Raw genomic sequence first — 27,174 nt, 5'->3', positions numbered from 1 at the left:
ACCAGCGTTACCGATGACCCTATGTCCAATAGGCCTGCAGTGGGCACCCCCTGGACGAAGACAGCAATGTGGCAGGAACCTCCTCCTTTGGAGCCCCCTGCCACCCAGCCCACTGCCATAGTAGGTGCATTGCTGTTGTCTGCTTCTGAGGAGATACAGCCCCTCCTCCCTGGCTGTGCCACTGGGCTCCTCCATTTGGCCGAAAGCATGAGGAAGGTGTCCAAGGCGTGCTGTCGTCTGCTTCTGGGGAGGACTGAGCCCCTCCCTCCTGGCTGTGCCGACAGGCCCCTTTCACTGACTGACGGGCCTGTACTGGCAACGCAGGGACCGCGGTGATAGCAGGGGCCTGCTTATTCCTGACAATGCGGGCACAGCGCCGTTACTCGGCTTACATCTACAGGACACCTGCATGGGGCGCGGGACATGTGTGCCTTGTAGAGTCACTGCCATCATAAGTTTGGTCATTTCCGTTGCCCAGGCTGGAGCCTTCTCACAGGCCGGGTGCGACAATGCCGTCCTCACTGAATGGGGTTTATTTTCCAGTCCACAGGCTGTAGCCGCCTTCCCCAGCATCTCCCTCTCAATGGCAGCTTCCAGCGCCTCTTTCAGGGACTTTGGGTGTAGGTCAGGGGGGACTAAATGGCCCCGGGGGAGTAAATGGCCCCGACAAACAGGTCAGTGGCCAGAATATTACGAGCATCAGCGGGCAAGTGACAAAATGCACGGCGCACCTGACCCTCAATGTCATTAGCCAGCCCAGACTGGCTCACCAGGCTTCCTGCACCTCCCTCTCAGTTTAGTTTTTTAATTGCGCTGACTGAGACCATATCCGAACCTCTTCTTGAGTGCCCCCACTTGGGCAGCATAGCACCTTTGCTGTTTAAGGTCCAGCAGCAGGAGGCACGAAAGAGCCTCTCCTTCTAGGCACAAAGCCAATTGCAATGCTTTGTCCCTCGTCTTGGCCTTGGTGTATTTCGACTGGCATCTACAGTCTTCAAAAGGCTTAACGATTGGTATAAACCTACATATCGTATACCTAATTTTTGTCTGAATAGAAGAAAAGTATAGTCATGGCGTTTTCCTTAAACTCTTGTTTTTATTATTCCAGCGTTTTGATCAAATTGGGGAATCGAGCGTAATTCTAAGAAATACAGGAAAAGTGGGATTCAAATTCAGTATTGAAAAGCCTGAAAAGGAGAATACTTCAGTGGAGCAGTCACAGTCAGATGTAACTCCGGAAACATCATATGAACAGAAAGAAGAGATCCAACCTGGGCAACCCATGGTCATCCCCCCAACAGTGAGTTTAATTTGATGAGTCATTGAAGATGCAGGAGAACTCATTTTACAACAAGTGTTGTGTATGACAGGGTTACATTGATGCTGGCTCACAGCATTGCCTGTGTGTGCTCTACCTCCCTGGCATCCCTACAAGGTTTGAGGAGCAGCTTCAACTGGTGGTGGCTCACTTACCACCACAAGTTATCACGCTCAAAGGAGAGGGAGTATTCCCACGGATCTCCTTGAATTTGCCTCGGACCCTTGGTACATGTACACCTATGCGATACACAGACATTAACATAGTATTGTGCAGGGGTAAATGTGATAATACCTAATACATTGCAAAATATCTCACCTTAGGACACCTCTTTAATGATGTGTTATTATCTGAACCTTAAAACTGTTTAGACCTGTTTTGATTAAATTATATACTGTAATTACCTTACAGCAAAGGAATCCCACAGTGATGTGGCTGAGAGGGTCAGAACAGCCATGGAAGCACAGGTTGCTCATGTCCCTAATGTGAGTTCTGGAAATAAACGTCACTGATTTTAGGTTTTCAAAAATTCTGTTTATTAGATGGTGAATTTGTAAATATTACTTGTCCTATTAAAGATGCTAAAGTAATGCACTTACAGTATATGCAACACGTATACACTCAGTATAGATTAACCTTACACTTATGTTTCCCTTGTCTTCTTAGCATACAGAGTTGTTTTTTATGGAGATTGAGAACATGCTGGTCACAGAAAATGCTTTGGCCGTGAGCAAGAGCCTTGTGGAGCTTGGGAACATTCAAGGTTCCACCAAAAAATGGAACAAACTCAGCAAGTATGCATTTACTAGATCAGTTATTCTCAAAGTTGCCAGTGCCATTTGCTTGTTACACCGCCTGAGCTGCATACCATGTTTTTGGCCAATTTTTTCAAGCTTTAGTGCAAGGGGAAGAACTTCGAGTGGGAACTTAATGTGCCGTCCGTCCATAGCTCAAGAGAGTGACTCAGCAGCATATTCGGGAGAAAAGCGCACCATAAAGTGAGAATCGTTGTGTTGCAAGGGTGAATTCCACCCACAACGATGACTCCCAAGTATGACGGGAAGTGAAGCGTTTCATGTCAATTTTGAACATAGTTAAAAATTGCAACTGAGCGCACATTAGAGAGCTAGTGTGTTAGGACAACAGTACAGTGATGTAGGTAATGAACTGGCGTATATAATTATGCATATTGTGCAAACAGTATGGTGTAAAATGTTACAACAGTACAGTGAAGTAGCTAATAAACTGGCATAAAAGTATGTATACAGTGCAAATTGTATGGTACAAAATGTTACAGAAACAGTACAGTGAGGTATGTTGATTTTTTAAATGAAGGTACAAAGTGAAGCGGATTATTAATATGTGGGAAATGGTGGAGGGGAAGGCAGCTCATGTTGTGTTTGAAGTCCTCATGGCCCATGGGACGTAACAGTTTGTAGATCTGGTGGTGTGGGATCTAATTGACCTGAAGTGGTGTCCAAAGGGCAACAGGTTAACAGGTCGTGGGCGGGGTGAGGGGTCTTGCCGCTGATGGTCTTCACTTTGTATTTTTATTTTTCACTTTTCTTTTCTTTTTTTTATATACTTTGTAGCACTTTGAGATTTTAACAAATGTAAAGTGCATTACAAATGTAATTAATTATTATTGTTATTATTTACAGAAGAAGACTTAGCACACAGCCTTGGGTAAAGCTAGTGCTGCAGGGGAGGGTTTGAGGAGATGTGGGTGGCCAAGTTTGTCATGCTGAAGGCGGTTTGTGAGGTAGTCTTTTATGTAGTGGCAGGTAGGGTTGTCCTGATTTCAATAATTTGGTACCGATACCAAAATGTATACTTTTCAATACTTTTCCAAAAAAAAGGGGACCCCAACAAATGTCAATATTAGCTTCATTTTAACAGAAAATCTTACAATACATTAAACTATGTTTTATATTGCACTCAAAGAACAATTTACAATTTTCCATATTATATATAGTCTGCCATAATCTAAGATTAGGTTAGAATAGAATAGAAAGCTTTAATTACAGTGTATTAAATGCTTCATGATTTATGGTTGCCACTCTTGGTCAATGCTTTAAGACAAATACAATCATTATTAAATACTAAAAACAAAATGATGCCTAACAATACACAGATAAGACATGCAGCAGGTAAAACACTCAATGTTGAAGATAAAACACAAATTGTAGGAATGTTTTCCAAAATTCAGTCATTTCTCTTGCATTAGTTTGCGCTAATTGGGCGGTTTGGACTCTGCTAAAAAGTGGCAACAAGCCAAGCAACTCTGTGTGCGTCTACGTCTCTATATGTCAACAACAGGGGAGCTAGTTAACTATGTTATGAGAGTAGAGTATGTGTGTTTGCGAGAATGCCAATGTGTTGGGTGAGTGACATCAGTGAGTGACTGGGCGAGTGAAGCGAGAGAGCTGTAGCGTGTGCACTGTGCATTGCGGAGTGATGAACGGTTCTGGTTCTGTCCTGCAAAACTAATAATATAACAACCGGATTGTTACATGAACAGGTCCGGTTGTGTCCTACAAAACTAATATAGCAACCAGATTGTTACAAAGCGGCAGCTTTGAAATTCTGACTCGAAAGCGGAGCTTAGCAGACCCATTGCCAGGTAAACTGAACGGTGTTACCCCCAACAAAAACATTGTGCCTGGAGGGAATCAATCAATGTCAATGTTTACTTATACAGCCCTAAATCACGAATGTCTCAAAGGGCTGCACAAGCCACAACAAACGTATCCCCTGTGCTCCTCGACAATGTGTTATTGGGAGCCGAACAGCAGGAAAAGTTTAACAACTAGATTACTACCTTTCACTCTTTATAATTCCTTGTGCAGATCTGAGTGCTTGTTATTTGAATGTTTACTGAAGTTTGAAGCAAAGGTGGTAATACTAATCGCCACATTTGGCGAGGCATGTTTTAAAGCAGAGCTTGCGGTCGCACCGGGGCTCCTCTCTGTGTAAAGCGTCGTCACCTTAACCGTTTGGCGGTGACCTTCTCATCTTACAAGGAAAAGCATCTGATTGGCTCTCATTCACAACTAAACCCCATCCTCTTTCTTTAGTAGCTGTTAAAGAGCTGTGATTGCATACATTCCGGACTTGTCCCACCCATCTACAAAACAAAAGTAAACATTTTCGCCTGGTATTTATAATACAAACTACAAACCCCGTTTCCATATGAGTTGGGAAATTGTTAGATGTAAATATAAACGGAATACAATGATTTGCAAATCATTTTCAACCCATATTCAGTTGAATATGCTACAAAGACAACCTATTTGATGTTCAAACTGATAAACTTTTTTTTTTGTTGCAAAATATCATTAACTTTAGAATTTGATGCCAGCAACACGTGACAAAGAAGTTGGGAAAGGTGGCAATAAATACTGATAAAGTTGAGGAATGCTCATCAAACACTTATTTGGAACATCCCACAGGTGAACAGGCAAATTGGGAACAGGTGGGTGCCATGATTGGGTATAAAATTAGATTCCATGAAATGCTCATTCATTCACAAACAAGGATGGGGCGAGGGTCACCACTTTGTCAACAAATGCGTGAGCAAATTGTTGAACAGTTTAAGAAAAACCTTTCTCAACCAGCTTTTGCAAGGAATTTAGGGATTTCACCATCTACGGTCCGTAATATCAAAGGGTTCAGAGAATCTGGAGAAATCACTGCACGTAAGCAGCTAAGCCCATGACCTTCGATCCCTCAGGCTGTACTGCATCAACAAGCGACATCAGTGTGTAAAGGATATCACCACATGGGCTCAGGAACACTTCAGAAACCCACTGTCAGTATTTACAGTTGGTCGCTACATCTGTCAGTGCAAGTTAAAACTCTCCTATGCAAGGCAAAAACCGTTTATCAACAACACCCAGAAACGCCGTCGGCTTCGCTGGGCCTGAGCTCATCTAAGATGGACTGATACAAAGTGGAAAAGTGTTCTGTGGTCTGACAAGTCCACATTTCAAATTGTTTTTGGAAACTGTGGACGTCGTGTCCTCCGGACCGAAGAGGAAAAGAACCATCCGGATTGTTATAGGCGCAAAGTTGAAAAGCCAGCATCTGTGATGGTATGGGGGTGTATTAGTGCCCAAGACATGGGTAACTTACACATCTGTGAAGGCGCCATTAATGCTAAAAGGTACATTCAGGTTTTGGAGCAACATATGTTGCCATCCAAGCAACGTTATCATGGACGCCCCTGCTTATTTCAGCAAGACAATGCCAAGCCATGTGTTACATCAGAGTGCGGGTACTAGACTGGCCTGTCTGTAGTCCAGACCTGTCTCCCATTGAAAATGTGTGGCGCATTATGAAGCCTAAAATACCACAACAGAGACCTCCGGACTGTTGAACAACTTAAGCTGTACATCAAGCAAGAATGGGAAAGAATTCCACCTGAGAAGCTTAAAAAATGTGTCTCCTCAGTTCCCAAACGTTTACTGAGTGTTGTTTAAAGGAAAGGCCATGTAACACAGTGGTGAACATGCACTTTCCCAACTACTTTGGCACGTGTTGCAGCCATGAAATTCTAAGTTAATTATTATTTGCAAAAAAATAAATAAAGTTTATGAGTTTGAACATCAAATATCTTGTCTTTGTAGTGCATTCAATTGAATATGGATTGAAAATGATTTGCAAATCATTGTATTCCGTTTATATTTACATCTAACACAATTTCCCAACTCATGGAAACGGGGTTTGTAACATGTCAGTTAAAGGAGCCATATGTAATAATGTGGCCAGATCGGTCAAAATTCTGTCGTCTCCTCCCTCTCTCCCTGACTGAGGTTGCCAGATACGCAGCCGACTCCACCTCCATCGACTGGGCTACTCCAAGGAACTTCAAACTTCCACTGCCTCTTACTAGGGGTTGAGGTGCCGGGACCATAATAGCTGAATAGACAAGCATTTTGTCAATAAAAAATCTCTAACCAACACATTTTACACAGAAATTAGGCTATTTTCAGGAAGAGGTACGTCATACCTGCGTACAATATCACAACAAATGGCAATCATATGGTTATTGTCAGTACTATCACAAAACAAAGACTAAAACAAACTACAACCAACGCTAGCAATGATTATATTGGTGAAAATAAGTAATGTTGTAACCCATTTCCTCAGCGTATTGTGAACGAAATAGGCACTGAGACTATCCATATCCACATAGGTTTTATTTGTCGAAAATATATTTTGCCACTGGATCCCCAGTGGTACACGTATCACAGTTTGAAAAACACTGTTTTAAATTGTCCCGCCTCTTGAGTGGGGTGGCACCTGTGGTGGCACCTGTGGTGGCCTGTCAGATATTAGGGGTGGCATGATCGACGTGTGGGCGACCCCTGCACTAGTTGTTAATCCCAGGGTACCATCTTGCAGATGTACTATTGGATCTCTGTTGTATCATCCTGGACCGTGGCTCTAATTATTTTAATTCCTTGGACTCTCATCTTAATACGATCTCAGAATGCTCGACTCTTGGTGAATCCAATAAGGTTCATTGTCTTGATATATTTTCGGCATGTTATTACATCAATACTTCAAGCTGTGGTGCCTCCCTTCAAGTCTTGTGGCTAAGAGAAGAAACTACTGGTTGAGATCAATACAATAGTGGCAATCCTTCATGTAATGTTGTAAAATAACATCGACAGTATCTTCATTTGCATCTACACTGTTCTTTTCTCATTTCCTTAGGTTCTGCCTTCCCGAGTTTGTTTTGGATTTTGGTTATGTTGTTCCAAGCCAAGTCCTCAAAAAAAGTGTTAGTTTGACCAATAACGGGTCATTACCTGTGTCCTTCCACGCCAACAACAAAGTCACTGATGGTAATGTATCATGGTTAATACATTGGGTGATGTGTAATTTTCATTAAACTTAGTTAAGAAATGTTAGTACATATTTGTATCTATAAGAGTATGACAAATGTTTGCTATTTGAATTGTTGAAACTGAAAATTGATTCAAAGTTAGTGCTATATTTTAACTTGGACATGTTTGACTGTACCCATAATCAATAGGCACTTTTGTGTTTCACTTTTCTTTTTATTGTTATACTAATAAAACATTGTGAATGTGTGCTTGCTCATTCAGGTTTCAGGGTAGAGTTTGGTAGCGTAAAAAACCTTTCTTGTGGTGAGTCAGAGTCTTTCACTGTGGAATTTGATCCTCGAAGAGGAAACCTGCCAATGGGGATCAGAAGTGCGGTCATTCCAATTCAGGTGCCTTCTTTAAAGTATTTTTTTCCTGTTGATTTCAATGTCATCTCATTTTCTTTAATTACACATTGTTCTTGGGTAATAGGTCATAGGTGCCCCATCAGTGCAGGTACGTCTGTGTGCTGTGGTGACCGTCCCGTCGATCTCTGTTTCCACAGAAATACTGGAGTTTGAAAATGTGCGGTGTGGCATGTGTAAGGTAAGATGTTACCAATGAAAACCTGATGTTAGATTATCTTTAGCAAAAAGTGCTCACAGTTTTCATTTTTTAATGTAATTACAAAAATAAATATAAGTAATAAGTAAAATATATGTAAAAGTATCTGAAAGATAAGTAATAAGTAAAATAAATGTAAAAGTATCTGTCCTGACCAGCCCACTCAGGCAAATCATGTTAATGTAGATGCCCATATCTGCTGTACATATTTACTTTATAATAGATACATCTTGTTCACTTATTTGTATTTGACTTTATTAAATGTTTGGATATATTTAGCTTTTGGTGCAGCTGAACCAGACAGAAAGAATAAGAAAAAAAAGAAGATTGAGGGGAATTTCTGGGTTCAAGGAGGGGACTCTTTCTCACATTACTATATATATAAATATACAGTACAGGCCAAAAGTTTGGACACACCTTCTCATTTCAATGCGTTTTCTTTATTTTCATGACTATTTACATTGTAGATTGTCACTGAAGGCATCAAAACGATGACACCTGTGAAGTGAAAACCATTTCAGGTGACTACCTCTTGAAGCTCATCGAGAGAACGCCAAGAGTGCGCAAAGCAGTAATCAGAGCAAAGAGTGGCTATTTTGAAGAAACTAGAATATAAAACATGTTTTCAGTTAAGTACATAACTCCACATGTGTTCATTCATAGTTTTGATGCCTTCAGTGACAATCTACAATGTAAATATATACATATGTATATATATATATATAAATATGTATATATCCAAACATTTAATAAAGTCAAATACAAATTTGGGGCGGCATGGCGTGGTGGGTAGAGCGGCCGTGCCAGAAACCTGGTACTTTACACAGAGTAAATAGGACAATGAAAAAGATAAAAATTAAGATTTAATGCTAAGTATGTGATCAGACATTGCCCCAAAATTCCCTTTAACGATATGCTGCGTTAAGTGGCTAATTAGCTTCTTGCTGCATTGCTACTGGCAATTACATATTGCACTTTTACGCATTAAATGACAACAAATATATAATAAGTATTCTGTAAAGATGTGATTCAAACGTATCACATATATGTGAAATGTTTGCTTGCAGCTATCTTAAAGGGAATTTAATAAACAAGGTGTTTGTTACAACAAAGTTTACAATTCAGCACATCCCTTTTAGACTCTTAACTGACCTGCCACATAATTACAATGCAGCATTTTTAAAGGCCTACTGAAATGCGATTTTCTTATTTAAACGGGGATAGCAGGTCCATTCTATGTGTCATACTTGATCATTTCGCAATATTGCCATATTTTTGCTGAAAGGATTTAGTAGAGAACATCGACGATAAAGTTCGCAACTTTTGGTCGCTGATAAAAAAAGCCTTGCCTGTACCAAAGTAGCAGACGAGTAGCGTGACGTCACAGGTTGTGGAGCTCCTCACATCTGCACATTGTTTACAATCATGGCCACCAGGAACGAGAGTGGTTCGGACAGAGAAAGCGACGATTTCCCCATTAATTTGAGCGAGGATGAAAGATTCGTGGATGAGGAAAGTGAGAGTGAAGGACTAGAGGGAAGTGGGAGCGATTCAAGAAAGGGATGATGCTGTGAGAGGCGGGTGGGACCTGATATTCAGCTGGAAACGACTAAAACAGTAAATAAACGCAAGACATATATATACTCTATTAGCCACAACACAACCAGGCTTATATTTAATTTGCCACAAATTAATCCTGCATAACAAACACCTCCCCCCTCCCGTCCATATAACCCGCCAATACAACTCAAACACCTGCACAACCCACCTCCCCAAAGTTCATACAGGACATATATTTCCCCAAAGTCCCCAAAGTTACGTACGTGACATGCACATAGTGGCACGCACGTACGGGCAAGCGATCAAATGTTTGGAAGCCGCAGCTGCATGCGTACTCACGGTACCGCGTCTGCGCATCCAACTCAAAGTCCTCCTGGTAACAGTCTCTGTTGTCCCAGTTCTCCACAGGCCAATGGTAAAGCTTGACTGTCATCTTCCGGGAATGTAAACAATGAAACACCGGCTGTGTTTGTGTTGCTGCAGCCGCCCGCAATACACCGCTTCCCACCCGCAGCTTTCTTCTTTGCTGTCTCCATTGTTCACTGAACAAATTGCAAAAGATTCACCAACACAGATGTCCAGAATACTGTGGAATTCTGCGATGAAAACAGACGACTTAATATCTGGCCACCATGCTGTCCCAAAATGTCCTCTACAATCCGTGACGTCACGCGCTGACGTCATCATACCAAGACGTTTTCAGCAGGATATTTGGCGCGAAATTTAAAATTGCACTTTAGTAAGCTAACCCGGCCGTATTGGCATGTGTTGCAATGTTAAGATTTCATCATTGATATATAAACTATCAGACTGTGTGGTCGGTAGTAGTGGGTTTCAGTAGGCCTTTAAGTGGCTAGCTTGCACAGTTTGATATGTGAATTCATGTTGCATCATTGTTATACAGTATACCTGGTATCAAATATATTATGCATTTTACCCCACCAGATTCTGATACTACAGCTACATAATCATGAATCTGTCCCATGCAAATGGAGCATAATTGAAGATGTAAAGCCTGTGAAGGTACAGACTGTCAGTTATAATTTTAGTATATATGCTATACTAGTGACTAAAATTTCCTAATACACTTTAATGAATACAAAAGTAACTGCACTAGGGAGAGACTTACCCCTGTGTTTGGTTCTTTCAGGTTGATAAGTTCCTGCCCCTCCACCAGCTGAGCAAGTTCCTGCAGCAGAACCGGCCACCACCTCTGATGTTTGAGATGACCCCTTCTTCCGGCATGCTTTCCCCCGGCGAGCGGGACAATATCCAAGTCAAGTTCAGTCCTATTGAGGGGGTAAGCACCTCAAAGAGGGTGTAGATATTTAATGACAATAATTTAATCAAATAAAATGTCATTTTGTAGAATTAGAAGCTGATAACAATAAACAAATTTCGGCCTTTAGACAAATTAAGCGCAGCACATTTACTTACAATTGACTGCTGTCTTTGCAGTGCTTTTACAAGAGACATTTAATCATCCATGTGACTGAGGGTGCGCATCCAGTGGTGGTCACAGCCCAGGGACAGGGTGAAGACCCACAGCTAGTGTTCTGCCCACCAGAGCTAAACATGGGGCCTTGCCTACCATTCAGTATGGAGATTGAAGCAGAGGTCACTGTCCAAAACCCCTGCTCTTTCCCCGTTGAGTTCTACTCTCTTGAGTTTGACACACAGTATCGTAAGGAAGAGGAGGTAATGCTCTTTTTAAACTCGGAAATAAATGTGAATATAATAATGTAATCCTCTATTGATTTTTCTCAGGGGTACTTGATGGCATTTTTAGAGTTTATTAGTTTATTAGAGCACAGCTGCAGCTAATAGGGATCTTTGTGGGGGACAACAAAATGACACAATAAAGTGAAAAACCATTGAAAACACTTATCCACATAAAACATGAAAACATTATAAACCATTGTGACCTTTAAAGGGGAACGGTACTTGTTTAAAATGTTGCATTTAATTCGCAATCCTTATGTAAGACAAGAACAGTCTTTTTTTTATATATATTTCAATTCGTAAAATACAGCATTGCATACTTATAGCATTTATATAAAATGTTGATGGTGGTTTTTAGATATATTTAGGGCTCCCATTAACTCCATTGTTAGCAGACTTTTGCAAGCGTTTATTTACGAGTTAAAACACAAAAAAATGGAAAACGTGTGCTTGTCTCACACAAGGATTGTGAATAAGAGGCAAAATTCAGAAAAATGTTCAGTTCCCCTTTAAGCTTGAATTTAATTGAAGTATTTATTTCAAACCTGCACAGTACAACACTCTTTTTTTTAATTTATATTTTGGCAGAGACATTTATGCAAGGCTTGAAAAGGGGCTGGATGAAGCAGATGCTTATAATATCCCAAACCCTCTCACTCATTCCACATTTAACATAAACAATATAAAAAAAGAACAATACTATACAAACAAAAACAAGAAAAGCTCCTGTACACTAACAATACAATAGTACCACTGTTACTATGAGACAAGACAAGACGAGACAAAACACACACACACACACACACACACACACACACACACGTACACACACACACAGGCCCAAACACTCTCTGACCATACACCTCTCTCCCATCGCTCTGTGCTGAGGGCATCACTCTCTTTCCTCCTCGTACTTCTTCAGAACTTCTTTTTTAAACAGTCTTTTAAATTGAATCATGTTAGAACAGGTTTTTAACTCGTCCCCTAAGTTGTTCCACAGACTGACTCCATGCACTTAAATGCACATTGATTTTAAAGTTGTTCTAAATTTAGGAAAATATAATTTGTTGTTTCCTCTTAGACTGTAACTATGGTGAGCATCTCTATCCTGGAATAGGTTCTGTATATTGGATGGTAGAGAGTTTTGGGATGCTCTAAACATAATTTGAGCAGTTTTAAAGTTGATCACATCGTGCAGTTTAAGTTGCTTTAGCTCCATGAATAGTGGATTTGAATGATGTCTGTAGTGAACATTGGACACAATCCTAATGGCTTTTTTCTGCAGAGTGACTAAAGGCTGTTGATGGGATTTATAACAATTTGCCCAGACTTCCACACAATAATTTAAATATGACAAAATAAATGAATGATACAATAACAGCAGAGCATTGGTGTTCAATAAATTACATGATCTCCTCATCATTCCAACACATTTAGCAACTTTTGTCCTCAGGTAATTTATATGAGGCTTCCATGATATATTTTCATCTATTACCACTCCTAAGAATGAATTTTGTTGGACATATTCTATTGGTGTATCATCAATAACAATCCTGATGGGTATATTACTTTTGCGATTGCTAAAGAGCATGATTTTGGTCTTCTTTAAATTCAGAGACAATTTGTTGGTATTAAACCAAGTTTTTAACTTGATCATCTCCTCAGTTACAGAGGCCAGAAGTTGCTTCACGTCGTCACCTGCACATGGTTGTATCGTCAGCAAAGAGGATGAACTTCAGCAGTGTTGATACTTTACATATTTCGTTGATATACATTATAAATAGTGTGGGTCCCAGTAGCTTCATATTATCTATACACCAAAATGTATTTAATTGGTGCTTGACACCCCCCAAGACCCCGCCACCAAAATAAAAACAGTTTGAATAGGTAACTGGTCTTCTAAAAAGAAAAACTAACTTTGAGTCCTGAAATTGTTCGTACGTCCGCCTTTGTAGTCCGTGTCGACACTGTAGTCGAAAAGCTTCTTCTTTTTCACTATCTTCTTGCCATTGCTAATATAAAGGAGCGTAAATTTCTTACTTATATCTGTCATTAAACTTGCCATGAAAGCGCTATAACATACCGGTGTAGTGAGTTTACATTATTCACCCAAGGAACTTTAGTTACTAGAGAGTTCCGGTCGGACGGTTTTTCACGGGACACATTTCCAGCGTTGTTATTGCACTAGTGAGCCACGAATGAGGAGATGCTGCTCTGTTATTGATTTAAGTAAAGTCTGAATGTCATTAAAATAGTGAGCTCCATCTTTTGACACTTCTTCCACGCCCGTCAAAGATGACGGAGAAAAGATGCTGCCGAAGGTGAGCCACATAAATAAGCCCGCCCACAATAAGCCGCTTCCTGAAGCGACTGTCAGAAAGCGGCTCGAAGATGATTTGTAAAACATAATCTATGCAACATTTTGACAGAATAACCATCATCACATGTTATGTAGACCACAAGGGAGTGTTTTCAATTTAGAAAAAAAAAAATTAATCTGATTCCTTTAATGTGCCCTATAATCCGGTGCGCCTTTTGTATGAAAATAGACCTGACTAGACCCGCTCATCGGCAGTGCGCCTTATAATTCGATGCGTCCTATGGTTCGGAAAATACGGTAATCCTGGTTTAAATATATTTCACTCATATTCATACACAGCATGGATCCTGACAACGTATAGCGCAAATACACTTATTAGTTACAGTTAGAAATGTCCCAATAATCATGTCATTCTTCTATTGTGTCTGATATTTCTCCTTTGGTCATCCATTGCATCATTTGTCTAGGTCCTTAATCTAATGGATGCATTTGACATGAACGGTATACTGCTGCTTCCTCTAAGACAAGCCGGGGAGAGTCTTCCAGTAGAACTTCTGGAGTATTACAAAGATCACTGCCCTCATTTAAAAGACCATGGTAACACTCAAACACTGTCATTCATAAACATCTTTTAGGAACAAAATCATTCATAGATGCTTATTGCTAATTGAATTATCTAACCCTTTTATACTGCAGATACAAACGTGTCTTTGATGTGTCAGCAAAAATTGAGGCAGCGCAAAAAGGGTTCACACAAAGCTGAACAGAGTGAGTGACTGTACAAACTTTTCAAGTGTAATCATTTTAATGACGTAACCTGACATCTCCTGAATGGTCTCATTTTAGATTAAATACATTACACTTAAATTACACTTTTCATTCTAGATTTTAAGACATCCATATATCTTTGTACATTAGTCCTTTCAGATATCTTCAAAGCAAGAGAAACTGGAACTCTGGGAACGCTACAGATAAACCCCATCTCTAGAGCTCTTGCCCGGCACTTTGATATTGACCTATCACCCGAGGGTCTTGCTGCCCTGAACTGTAGAGGCATTGCTATTATAGTCCATGGAGCCCCTCTGACAGGTAAAATCTCCTTCTTTACTGTCATGCTAATTTAAAAGTATTTTTAAAATTAAGGGGTTGTAACAAAAGTTGCGTCTTAAAAGGAAAAAGGTTTACCGCTAATGTAAAATGTACAAACCCCGTTTCCATATGAGTTGGGAAATTGTGTTAGATGTAAATATAAACGGAATACATCCCATCCATCCATCCATTTCCTACCGCTTATTCCCTTCGGGGTCGCGGGGGGCGCTGGAGCCTATCTCAGCTACAATCGGGCGGAAGGCGGAGTACACCCTGGACAAGTCGCCACCTCATCACAGGGCCAACACAGATAGACAGACAACATTCACACTCACAATACAATGATTTGCAAATCATTTTCAACCCATATTCAGTTGAATATGCTACAAAGACAACATTTTGATGTTCAAACTGATACAATTTTTTTTTGCAAATAATCATTAACTTTAGAATTTGATGCCAGCAACACGTGACAAAGAAGTTGGGAAAGGTGGCAATAAATACGGATAAAGTTAAGGAATGCTCATCAAACACTTATTTGGAACATCCCACAGGTGAACAGGCAAATTGGGAACATGATTGGGTATAAAAGTAGATTCCATGAAATGCTCAGTCATTCACAAACAAGGATGGGGCGAGGGTCACCACTTTGTCAACAAATGCGTGAGCAAATTGTTTAACAGTTTAAGAAAAACCTTTCTCAACCAGCTATTGCAAGGAATTTAGGGATTTCACCATCTACGGTCCGTAATATCATCAAAGGGTTCAGAGAATCTGGAGAAATCACTGCACGTAAGCAGCTAAGCCCGTGACCTTCGATCCCTCAGGCTGTACTGCATCAACAAGCGACATCAGTGTGTAAAGGATATCACCACATGGGCTCAGGAACACTTCAGAAACCCACTGTCAGTAACTACAGTTGGTCGCTACATCTGTAAGTACAAGTTAAAACTCTCCTATGCAAGGCGAAAACCGTTTATCAACAACACCCAGAAACGCCGTTGGCTTCGCTGGGCCTGAGCTCATCTAAGATGGACTGATACAAAGTGGAAAAGTGTTCTGTGGTCTGACGAGTCCACATTTCAAATTGTTTTTGGAAACTGTGGACGTCTTGTCCTCCGGACCAAAGAGGAAAAGAACCATCCGGATTGTTATAGGCGCAAAGTTGAAAAGCCAGCATCTGTGATAGTATGGGGGTGTATTAGTGCCCAAGACATGGGTATCTTACACATCTGTGAAGGTACCATTAATGCTGAAAGGTACATACAGGTTTTGGAGCAACATATGTTGCCATCCAAGCAACGTTACCATGGACGCCCCTGCTTAATTCAGCAAGACAATGCCAACCTTGTGTTACATCAACGTGGCTTCATAGTAAAAGAGTGCGGGTACTAGACTGGCCTGCTTGTAGTCCAGACCTGTCTCCGATTGAAAATGTGTGGCGCATTATGAAGCCTAAAATACCACAACGGAGACCCCCGGACTGTTGAACAACTTAAGCTGTACATCAAGCAAGAATGGGAAATAATTTCACCTAAGAAGCTTAAAAAATGTGTCTCCTCAGTTCCAAAACGTTTACTGAGTGATGTTAAAAGGAAAGGCCATGTAACGCAGTGGTGAACATGCCTTTTCCCAACTACTTTGGCACGTGTTACAGCCATGAAATTCTAAGTTAATTATTATTTGCAAAAAAAAAAAAAAAGTTTATGAGTTTGAACATCACATATCTTGTCTTTGTAGTGCATTCAATTGAATATGGGTTGAAAAGGATTTGCAAATCATTGTATTCCGTTATATTTACATCTAACACAATTTCCCAACTCATATGGAAACAGGGTTTGTAGTATTAAACAATACGACAGTATGATTTTTGTTACCTTTTGTAATGCCTACTGTGTATATTGAGGGAACTCTCCTGAAGGCATCAATACAATACTATCCATCTATCCTTCTGATAAAACTGGAAGCTATGCACATGCATGCAATTAATACTTTGATGCTGGCCAAACTAAGCTCTTGCGACATCTCGTGTGATGTCAGGAATGATGATAGTTGCATTTCTGAGTTTTTATGTCACTGGGAAGGCTTATTTTTCAGTTTTTCGAATTCTATATTTAACAGCATTCAAATTTGGAAGTTGCAGTAAATACCCATAATTGGGGCAGAATTATGATGGAAACTTTAAATGTATTTGTCATCTCTTCATTTCTTTAAGGTCAAGGCAGCAAAGCGGCCGCTCTGGGAAATCACTATGGAGCTGCATCCCTAAATGTGGATGCTGTGTTCGCTAATGCGCTGAGAAATGGTACCTCTCTTGTTAGCCTGGCTGCAAGACATCTGTTTAAACGTGCTGCTGCGGAACATGCTATGAGGATGGAAGAGGCTGGTGTGTGAAATATTCACTGCAAACTATACATCATGCAGTCTTTTGACATCTTACAGTAGATCATGTTACTGAGAAGTGCAGATCTGAAATCAATAACTTTACTCAACATATTCTTTCAGCTCAAATATCTGCAAACATTGGTGTATCAGGAACTGCTTCCTCTGGCTCACCTACTGAAGGCACAGAAGCACCGCTCAGCTCAGCTGCCGCGGAAGCTCCTTCAAAGCCCATCGAGATCAGCATCTCTGAATCCAAAACACCTCGGGAAAAAGGCGTCTCTGAATCTAAAACACCTCGGGAAAAAGGCGTCTCTGAATCTAAAACACCTCGGGAAAAAGGCGTCTCTGAATCTAAAACACCTCGGGAAAAAAGCGGCACACGGCCTACAAACCCCCCACAAGCTAGCCTGGTACGATTTTTGAGTAAAAAAAATATGTAATCTGTCTTGGAACGTTTAAAACTCTTTTTCTTAATGTATGTTGATGATGTGACAACTACTGGCTGTTCCTTTGCAAACAACATTGTTTTTTATTAAGGCAATCGATAAGGACACACTTAGCAATCTCTTGCCTGAACAGCTCCTGGTTGGTATCCTAGCGGAGAGGTTTCAGGTAGTATGACTTTTGAATACCTTTATTTCTACTTCCAACCAGCAAACTAAAATTGTGTCTAAATACTTGATTTTTTCTTTTGTCTTTCCTTTGTTTTCTATCTGTGCTATTGTCATTGTAACAGTTAGCAGACTGTTATTGTGGCGTTGTAATTTATGGTCTTGATTCGGTCTACACCAAGTCAGTGGCATACTGTCTTCAAGTTGTTCTCAAGGCCCTTAATAACCGTAAACACATCTATCTTGTCAACTTATATGACTCCTACAACGCCCTGAAAGCTCGGAAAAAAGCACAAAGAAAGGCTGAGGGTAAAAACACATACATAACTCCTTACTGTATACACTAGTGCAGTGCTTCTCAATTATTTCTGTTATGTCCCCAGGAATTACATTTATATTGAGAACTTGTTAATATTTGATTTTTTATTAATGTCTAGAATGCACTGTGAGCGTTCTCCATCCTTTCGCGTATGTTAGCTTTGTACTTGTGTTCCTGTGTACCTACTACCCCTACTGCATTCTATTCAACTAGAGGCCCAGAGGCCAAACCCGGCCCAGTAATAACACTATACTGGTTCAGTTCAAAATTTAAATTCAAAGCTTTGTTGACAAACATATTTGCAGCAAATTTCTAAAAACATAAGAGGGTTCCTGTTGTATAGAGGAACTTAGACCACTGTAAACACGTTGGCGGATCATTGCATTGAAATTTTAACCTTGCTAGCAAACATAGAACACTGGTGTCCAAAGGTGTGATTCACATACTGTACCTGAGGCGATCCTCAAGGCCCCCCTATAAGTCCTCTCCTTTTTGCCAGTTACACATTTTGTTCGTAATTAGATTTTTGTAACTAAGGTGTGGGGGCTGTCTTGGTTGACAAGACTCTGCAACATCGCGTGGACATCGGGGGCGGTACCTCTGGATTGGCAGACCGGGGTGGTGGTTCCTCTCTTTAAGAAGGGGAACCGGAGGGTGTGTTCTAACTATCGTGGGATCACACTCCTCAGCCTTCCCGGTAAGGTCTATTCAGGTGTACTGGAGAGGAGGCTACGCCGGGTAGTCGAACCTCGGATTCAGGAGGAACAGTGTGGTTTTCGTCCTGGTCGTGGAACTGCGGACCAGCTCTATACTCTCGGCAGGGTCCTTGAGGGTGCATGGGAGTTTGCTCAACCAGTCTACATGTGCTTTGTGGACTTGGAGAAGGCATTCGACCGTGTACCCCGGGAAGTCCTGTGGGGAGTGCTCAGAGAGTATGGGGTATTGGACTGTCTTATTGTGGCGGTTCGCTCCCTGTATAATCAGTGTCAGAGCTTGGTCCGCATTGCCGGCAGTAAGTCGGACCCGTTTCCAGTGAGGGTTGGACTCCGCCAGGGCTGCTCTTTGTCACCGATTCTGTTCATAACCTTTATGGACAGAATTTCTAGGCGCAGTCAGGGCGTTGAGGGTATCTGGTTTGGTGGCTGCAGGATTAGGTCTCTGCTTTTTGCAGATGATGTGGTCCTGATGGTTTCATCTGGCCAAGATCTTCAGCTCTCACTGGATCGGTTCGCAGCCGAGTGTGAAGCGACTGGGATGGGAATCAGCACCTCCAAATCCGAGTCCATGGTTCTCGCCCAGAAAAGGGTGGAGTGCCATCTCCGGGTTGGGGAGGAGATCTTGCCCCAAGTGGAGGAGTTCAAGTACCTCGGAGTCTTGTTCACGAGTGAGGGAAGAGTGGATCGTGAGATCGACAGGCGGATCGGTGCGGCGTCTTCAGTAATGCGGACGCTGTATCGATCCGTTGTGGTGAAGAAGGAGCTGAGCCAGAAGGCAAAGCTCTCGATTTACCGGTCGATCTACATTCCCATCCTCACCTATGGTCATGAGCTTTGGGTCATGACCGAAAGGACAAGATCACGGGTACAAGCGGCCGAAATGAGTTTCCTCCGCCGGGTGGCGGGGCTCTCCCTTAGAGATAGGGTGAGAAGCTCTGTCATCCGGGGGGAGCTCAAAGTAAAGCCGCTGCTCCTCCACATCGAGAGGAGCCAGATGAGGTGGTTCGGGCATCTGGTCAGGATGACACCCGAACACCTCCCAGTTTCGGGCACGTCCGACCGGTAGGAGGCCACGGGGAAGACCCAGGACACGTTGGGAAGACTATTTCTCCCGGCTGGCCTGGGAACGCCTCGGGATCCCCCGGGAGGAGCTGGACGAAGTGGCTGGGGAGAGGGAAGTCTGGGCTTCCCTGCTTAGGCTGCTGCCCCCGCGACCCGACCTCGGATAAGCGGAAGAAGATGGATGGATGGATAACTAAGTTGTTGCTGTAGCTTGTTTATTTCTGATTCAGTCAGAAGTCATTTGTTCAACTTTTTTATTTATACTAGTAGTTGTCCTCAAGGTTAAATTTGAGGTATTTTCTTTTTCCTCCTTTTGGGCTATTCAACTGGTGGTCTGCAAGTTCGGTTCCAAAAAATTGGGATAGACTCTTATTTTTTTTAAACAGCATAGCACTCCTGTATCACTGACAAAATTAATAGACCAAAATCAAATGTCTACTGTAAAGGACGCTGGTTCTCTGGTACATATAAAAGAAGACTAATAGAGAAGGGAGAAGTTCAGATCCGTGGTACTTGGCTTACTGTAAATGTGGCCCCCAGAACAATGTAGTTGAATACCTGTTGATTAGATTGAGTGTTTCTGCCACCTAGCTGCAGGCTTTCTATATCGTACTAACACGTATAAGAGTGTAGACAAATAATGGGCCCTGCTGTTTGGGACCTCCCTGACACCCCTCTATGACCTCCCAGGGGGTCCTGACCCACTATTTGAGAAACACTGCACTAGGTGAATGTCAGATAATATTAAGAAAAACTAATAATTCATGCTAGTTTTGTCATTTTTCAAGTATTATATATTTTTGTCAGATGCCTTATTGAAGGAAAAAGCTGAAAAGGAAGAAAAGTGGGTGCAAAACATGGATGAGGAGGAATATGAAGCTCTGCCACAGTCGGAGAAGGAGCTTATTATTGAACGACAGAAACAAAAGACACTCAAGTAATGGAGTAGACATAACCAACCACAATACTTAATGAGTTAAAGTATTGGCACTACATTCAAGTTTGATGCACTGTTGTTGAGTTGTATAAACAACACATCTCATGTCATAGTTTTACTTTGATTTAGCATTACAGTGTAGCGTTGTATATTTGATAAACTGACCACCTCTCTCTGAGCTAGGTTTCTAGAGAAAATCGAGAAAACACTGAAGGATAAGAAGCAGCTTGAGGAAATGAAGAAACTGAAACAAGAGGAGTTAAAAAAGAAGGGTAAAAAGCCTGGAGCTAAGGAAAGTAAACAAGCAGCAAGGAAGAAGGGTTCAATGGAGAGTAAGCAGGTCTGTATATGTTTGGCAGGTATGAGTAACATGTTACCCTTTTTTTTTGTTGTCCCTCTGTCATCATGAGTTGTCTTTTTCCATGGTGGAATGATTACACAATATACATCTTTGATGGAGAGATGTTAGTATCTATTCAGGTGAAAGTTATTTAGCGATAGTCTCAAAAATATACATACAAACCAACTAAAATTGATGGGCTCTTTGCACGTTTAATCTCATTCAAACACGTTTTGTTGGTATTCTTGTATAATTCTGGCTGGATATTTGACCATTATTCGTCGCAGAATTCAAAGGGTTCAGTTTTTTCACACGGGTAGCTCACAAAAGTTCAATAAGGTTGAGGAAGGCTTTGAAGAGGCCGTTATATAAGCTTCAGGTGAGCCATCTCAAAACCTGTTCCAGTGTGTTTTTTTGGATCATATTCCTCTAGCTGTTGATTTGAGGTGAATGTGAAGGTAGTCCTCCTTTATTCCATCCACTTTGTACAGTGCAACAGTACCACTGGCAGTAAAAAATACATGATGCTACCAACACAATACTTTTCACTGTTACAGTGTTCCCAGGTTTGAAAGCCTTACTTACCTTTACACCTAAGAACATACTTCCTGTCAGTGTAGCCAGAAGACAACCAACTCCAACCCTATTTCACAGTAAGCAAGATGGACAGGTTAACAGTGGTTAGCTGTTAGGGATGTAAGAGGGTACCCAGGAGAAAGAAGCTTAAACTGCCCTTACAATCCAGTAACTCAGGATACACACAAAAAAATGTGTTTGTTTTAGAAGCTAAGGAAGCTACTGTACATACAGTCCAGGAAGAGATAGAAAACCCACAGAGAAACTAACTTGGCAATTGGGATTTGAAAAGTGGTTGGTAGACTGCAAGAGTGCCGCGTAAGAATCATTTTAGGGAAGTTGAGAGCACCACCCCCTTGGCAGACTCAGTTGCAGAGAGCACTTGGAAATGCGGATATATAAAGCCTGCATTTGGTTATTATGAGCCTTTGAGCCAACTTGAATATGCACAACCGTAAATATTCTACATATCTGGGGTGTCTTTTCGTGCAAATCGAATGTTACTTTTTATTTCAAGAGATTCAATAAACACATTTCTTCAAAGCCAAACCTAGAATTCTGTTACTGCTCCTGTACTCCTTCTATTTCATAGTGTCGCACTGTACTCATGCCAAAAATAAATATGTTAACTAAAGATATGTGTTTTTATAATTATTTTTGCTTTATCTCTTGTTTTATCCCTAGTCAATGAGTGCATCTGGTACCAGAATGTCCTCTAAAGACTCACATGACAAGAAAGACCAAGCTTCTTCCAATGAAGGTACGAAAATTTACAGAATCCCACTAATATTGTGATTAATTCACAGATTAAAGCAGTGGTTTTCAACTGTTTTCAACTCTTTAAAAGGATCTGTAGCATGTTTACTCACCACTGTTTTTTCGTATCTTAGTTAATTCTCTCTCCGTCAAAATACTTATTGGGGAAGGTGCTATGTTTTGTCTCCCAATATATAAATTGTATTCTTGTTTTCAATCAATCAATCAATCAATGTTTATTTATATAGCCCTAAATCACAAGTGTCTCAAAGGGCTGCACAAGCCACAATGACATCCTGGGTACAGAGCCCACATAAGGGCAAGGAAAAACTCACCCGAGTGGGACGTCGATGTGAATGACTATGAGAAACCTTGGAGAGGACCGCATATGTGGGTAACCCCCCCCCCCCCTCTAGGGGAAACCGAATGCAATGGATGTCGAGTGGGTCTGACATAATATTGTGAGAATCCAGTCCATAGTGGATCCAACATAATAGTAAGAGTCCAGTCCATAGTGGGGCCAGCAGGAAACCATCCCGAGCGGAGACGAGTCAGCAGCGCAGAGATGTCCCCAACCGATGCACAGGCGAGCGGTCCACCCCGGGTCCCAACTCTGGACAGCCAGCACTTCATCCATGGCCACTGGACCTGTGCCCCCCCCCCCCCCCCCCCCCCTCCACAAGGGAGAGGGGAGCAGAGGAGAAAAGAAAAGAAACGGCAGATCAACTGGTCTAAAAAGGGGGTCTATTTAAAGGCTAGAGTATACAAATGAGTTTTAAGATGGGACTTAAATGCTTCTAATGAGGTAGCATCTCTAATTGTTACCGGGAGGGCATTCCAGAGTACTGGAGCCCGAATAGAAAACGCTCTATTTACTACTTTTTTTGGGCTCTGGGAATCACTAATAAGCCGAAGTTCTTTGAACGCAGATTTCTTGCCGGGACATATGGTACAATACAATCGACAAGATAGGCTGGAGCTAGACCGTGTAGTATTTTATACGTGAGTAGTAAAACCTTAAAGTCGCATCTTAAGTGCAAAGGAAGCCAGTGCAGGTGAGCCAGTATAGGCGTAATATGATCAAACTTTCTTGTTCTTGTCAAAAGTCTAGCAGCCGCATTTTATACCAATTGTAATCTTTTAATGCTAGACATAGGGAGACCCGAAAATAATACGTTACAGTAGTCGAGATGAGACGTAACGAACGCATGAATAATGATCTCAGCGTCGCTAGTGGATAAAATAGAACGAATTTTAGCGATATTACGGAGATGAAAGAAGGCCGTTTTAGTAACACTCTTAATTTGTGACTCAAACGAGAGAGTTGGGTCGAAGATAATACCCAGATTCTTTACTGTTTTAAGCTCTTGTGTGTCAGAACTTGAGACCAAATTACAAACCGAGGGTATTCAATGTTACTTTTTGTTCCGCATGTAAATACATCCATCCATCCATTTTCTACCGCTTGGCCCTTTCGGGGTTGCGGGACGGCAGGAGCCTATCCCAGCTGCACTCTTGTGGAAGGCGGTGTACACCCTGCACAAGTTGCCACCTCATCGCAGGGCCAACACAGACCGACAAACAATTTTACTAAACATTCACACATCAGGGCCAATTTAGTGTTGGCATGCAAATCTCTAATCAGAAATATTGCAAGCTCAGATATCTTTAGGTCATTATGGTCTATGCTTCTGATGCTACTGTCAAGTTATCAGGTTATTTGTCTTGGGTTTTCTATGAAGCCACCGCTCAATTTTTCATCAACGTGACAGCTCACAAACCTGCTCCTGGTGCCAAAATGCATAGTTATTTTTTCTTAGTTTTATTTTTCTGTTGCTTGTCTGGACCTAATCACATGTGTAAACTCTTCAAACTGAAATTAATAAAATAAATTATGGTAAAATAATGAAATACAAAACAAAAAACTATACATTACTCAAAAAAATGTGGGATTTCATGGAATTTAATTTAGCTAAATTTTACTTGTGAGGTTCCCATGATTTGAGAAAGGCTGGCTTAGAGTTTGGAAGTCACAAAATGTTTTTAACGAAAACCGCTAGTGTTTTCACCATATACAGGAAAAAATATATATTTAAATGATCGTGTTGTATTGCAGCAAATCAAAGTACTGACCCTAAGAAAGACGATGCCAACCAACTCGAAATACCTGGAGAGAGAGAAGAGGTGGGTTTTATCAATTTTTTTTCTTTAAAATTACACAAATAACTGTTGAACCAACACTAATAAAATACAACCTTTTCACGGTTGGTCACTGAGAAGTAAAATTTTACTTCAAAATGTTTAATGTTATTGTTTTTCTCTTATTCTGTCATCCGTGTCTTCTTTTTCTTTAGCCAAAGGAAGATAAGCTACACAGTCTGTTTAATGCGTATGAACGTAGCCAGATCCAGGTGGAGCACATTCTCCAACATTGGGATCGTGCCCAAAAGTTATTGCGGGTTCCAATTCCAGGTACAGAGCCCGTACCAGCTGCAGATGATGCCCCAACAGAGAAACAGGTACCTTAATTGTCTTAAAATAAATTGGGATGTATTTTAACTGCCATATACCCCATTCTTTGCAACTGCTGCATAGTCCAAGCAAACACTAAAAATGTACACATACCGTACGTACATCTATATTGTATATTCAGAGATAAACTGACACTTTGTGGTGTATTTGCATGTGCACACACTCAAAATTGTTTACAGGCTCATTCAGGAAAGAAGAGCAAAAAATCCACTAGCAAGATTCCGTCTCCATACAGTCACATGGAACCAGCAAACAAAACAGACAAGACAATAGAAAAACCAATCGTCATCCCTCACATCATTCTTAAACTCACTGGCAAAGATTATCCAGATGTGCATGACCTGCTCAAAAACAAATCTCTTCCCCCACTTAATGAGGTGAGACCAAAAACTAGTATTTTTTTGTTTGTTTGGTTTTTATCAATCACCATGTTTATCCATTGGTTTCCTTTTATCATTTCTGTAGATACTGGATGAGTTAGGGTTGGGATCCAGCACACTAGCCATCCCTCCTCCTATTACATTGTCACTGGTCCGTCTTCCCAAAAACAGGGAACACGCTAACAGACCGCTAATCTGCAATTGCTTCACCTTTTTAAGTCGTCCTTCCACAGATGAACAAGATGAAAGGAAAGAGGAAGATGATGATGATGTACAAACATCAAAGGTAAATTGACATGTCATATGCCCGAAATATGTTTTTTTAAGTGTTGAAATTGAAATCATGATTAAATCCAAATGATTGTATTTTAGGATTACCATTTTAAAATCTTCAATTTCAAATAATTTTTATGTAATTCAAAATATATAACACATTTTAAAATAAGTAAAAATGATTAAACAAATAAAATAACATCTAGATATCATTTGTGTAGTGATACATGTCCCTGTGTCCTAAAGGTGCATCGTGGTCGCAACAAAGCTAGTGCCAAACTGTCCGCACTTAAGGATAAGGATAAGAAGGGCAGAGAGAGTCAGAAGAGCGTGAAACGACCAGCACCCCTTCCAAAAGTCAGGGGCTTGGAGCAATCCTTAAATTCTTCTACACTAGACATCCCAGACCAAGACCCTCTAAGTGCAAGCATCGAGCAGAAACGCAGCCAGAGGCAAGAAAAACAATGTTTTAGGAAATTGTTTGTCGTGCGAAAGCTCAACAGTTTTAATGATGTAGCATTGACTCCAATTAAAACTGACCAGGATAATGCATCGTCTTTTCTCTGCTATTCTATTATATGTGATTGATTCTATGTGTGGTTGTCTTTGTCGTTGCATACAGCCTAACATCATTTCGCTGGGTTGTACCTGCCAATGGACAAGTGGTGTTAAAGATATGGTTTTACACCAGCTCCCCTGGGACATTTGAACAGATCTTTCACTTTGAACTTCTGGGGAATCAGAAAGTCTACCAACTGCTCTGTAGAGGAATTTGCACATATCCCTCATTCTGCCAAGACTACAAGTAAGTCAGCATTGTTGAACTTTATGTTAAGGAATAAAATTGGTACATTAAGTTATTTGTTCTAACAAAAGGTTGGTTGTGCACCTCCCAAATAGATGAATAATACAAAAAACAATGCACTAATATTGGGAGAGGATTTTCAGAAAACGTAAAAGTGACAATAAATGTTTGTCACAGCGATCTGGCATGAGGGGCCGTTAGGGAGATTATTCAGAAATACCTCTCACATACTGACATGGTCTCACCTAAACAAACAACTGAAAAAATATTACCTCATGCACACTAGAGATCCTCTCATACCCACTACGGAATGTTTTTGTCTCATAAATACGACTGAAATGATCTCATACACACTACTGAAGTTGTTCTCTCATACACACTACTGAAATCCTCAAACACACACTACTGGAATCCTCAAACACACACTATTGAAATCCTTTTATACTGAAATGCTCCCCTCAATACTACTAAAATCCTTTCATACGCACTCCTGAAATATTGTCATCTATACTACTACTAAAATCCTCTCACAAACACTACGGAAATCCTCTAATAAACACTACATATTTTTTTTCTCTCATAAACACGACTGAAATTCCCTCATACACTACTGAAGTTGTTCTCTCATACACACTACTGAAATCCTCTCACGCACCTTACTGAAAATCTCACAGACACTACTGAAATACTCTCACACACCACTAGAATCCTCTCATACACACGACTAAATCTTCTCATACACACTACTGAACTCCTCTCACACACAACACTGAAATCCTCGCAATCACACTACTAAAATCCTCTCACACATACTACTGAAACTCTCTCTCATACACACTACTGAAATCCTTTCATACACACTACTGACATGCTGTCCTACACACAACTGAAATCCTTTCATACACACTCCTGAAATCCTTTCATCTATACTACTAAAATCCTCACACACACTACTGAAATGCTCTCAATGCACTCACAACATTTTGCATAAACTAATGAGAGGCTTTAACACATG

General features: G+C 40.9%; 1 protein-coding gene across 1 annotated transcript in view; it reads left to right on the top strand.

The window, feature by feature from the left end:
* hydin (HYDIN axonemal central pair apparatus protein) overlaps positions 1–27,174 on the top strand; it is a 112,438-nt gene that overhangs the window by 35,453 nt on the left and 49,811 nt on the right. The window contains exons 26-51 of the mRNA XM_061969863.2: positions 1,109–1,300; positions 1,371–1,545; positions 1,730–1,803; positions 1,985–2,112; positions 7,040–7,170; positions 7,435–7,562; positions 7,645–7,758; positions 10,282–10,359; positions 10,487–10,636; positions 10,795–11,034; positions 13,846–13,975; positions 14,075–14,146; positions 14,297–14,467; positions 16,683–16,853; positions 16,973–17,262; positions 17,390–17,464; positions 17,589–17,772; positions 20,368–20,497; positions 20,681–20,837; positions 22,098–22,173; positions 24,286–24,353; positions 24,524–24,688; positions 24,881–25,078; positions 25,167–25,367; positions 25,601–25,806; positions 25,977–26,159. Of these exons, the coding sequence (XP_061825847.2) occupies positions 1,109–1,300; positions 1,371–1,545; positions 1,730–1,803; positions 1,985–2,112; positions 7,040–7,170; positions 7,435–7,562; positions 7,645–7,758; positions 10,282–10,359; positions 10,487–10,636; positions 10,795–11,034; positions 13,846–13,975; positions 14,075–14,146; positions 14,297–14,467; positions 16,683–16,853; positions 16,973–17,262; positions 17,390–17,464; positions 17,589–17,772; positions 20,368–20,497; positions 20,681–20,837; positions 22,098–22,173; positions 24,286–24,353; positions 24,524–24,688; positions 24,881–25,078; positions 25,167–25,367; positions 25,601–25,806; positions 25,977–26,159 (3,887 nt within the window). The remainder of the gene's footprint in view (positions 1–1,108; positions 1,301–1,370; positions 1,546–1,729; positions 1,804–1,984; positions 2,113–7,039; positions 7,171–7,434; positions 7,563–7,644; positions 7,759–10,281; positions 10,360–10,486; positions 10,637–10,794; positions 11,035–13,845; positions 13,976–14,074; positions 14,147–14,296; positions 14,468–16,682; positions 16,854–16,972; positions 17,263–17,389; positions 17,465–17,588; positions 17,773–20,367; positions 20,498–20,680; positions 20,838–22,097; positions 22,174–24,285; positions 24,354–24,523; positions 24,689–24,880; positions 25,079–25,166; positions 25,368–25,600; positions 25,807–25,976; positions 26,160–27,174) is intronic.

Source organism: Nerophis lumbriciformis, linkage group LG10 (assembly GCF_033978685.3).
Source record: "Nerophis lumbriciformis linkage group LG10, RoL_Nlum_v2.1, whole genome shotgun sequence".
NCBI classification, from domain to species: Eukaryota; Metazoa; Chordata; class Actinopteri; order Syngnathiformes; family Syngnathidae; genus Nerophis; species Nerophis lumbriciformis.
The sequence above is the reverse complement of the archived record's forward strand: the minus strand, read 5'-3'. Positions and strand labels throughout refer to the sequence as shown.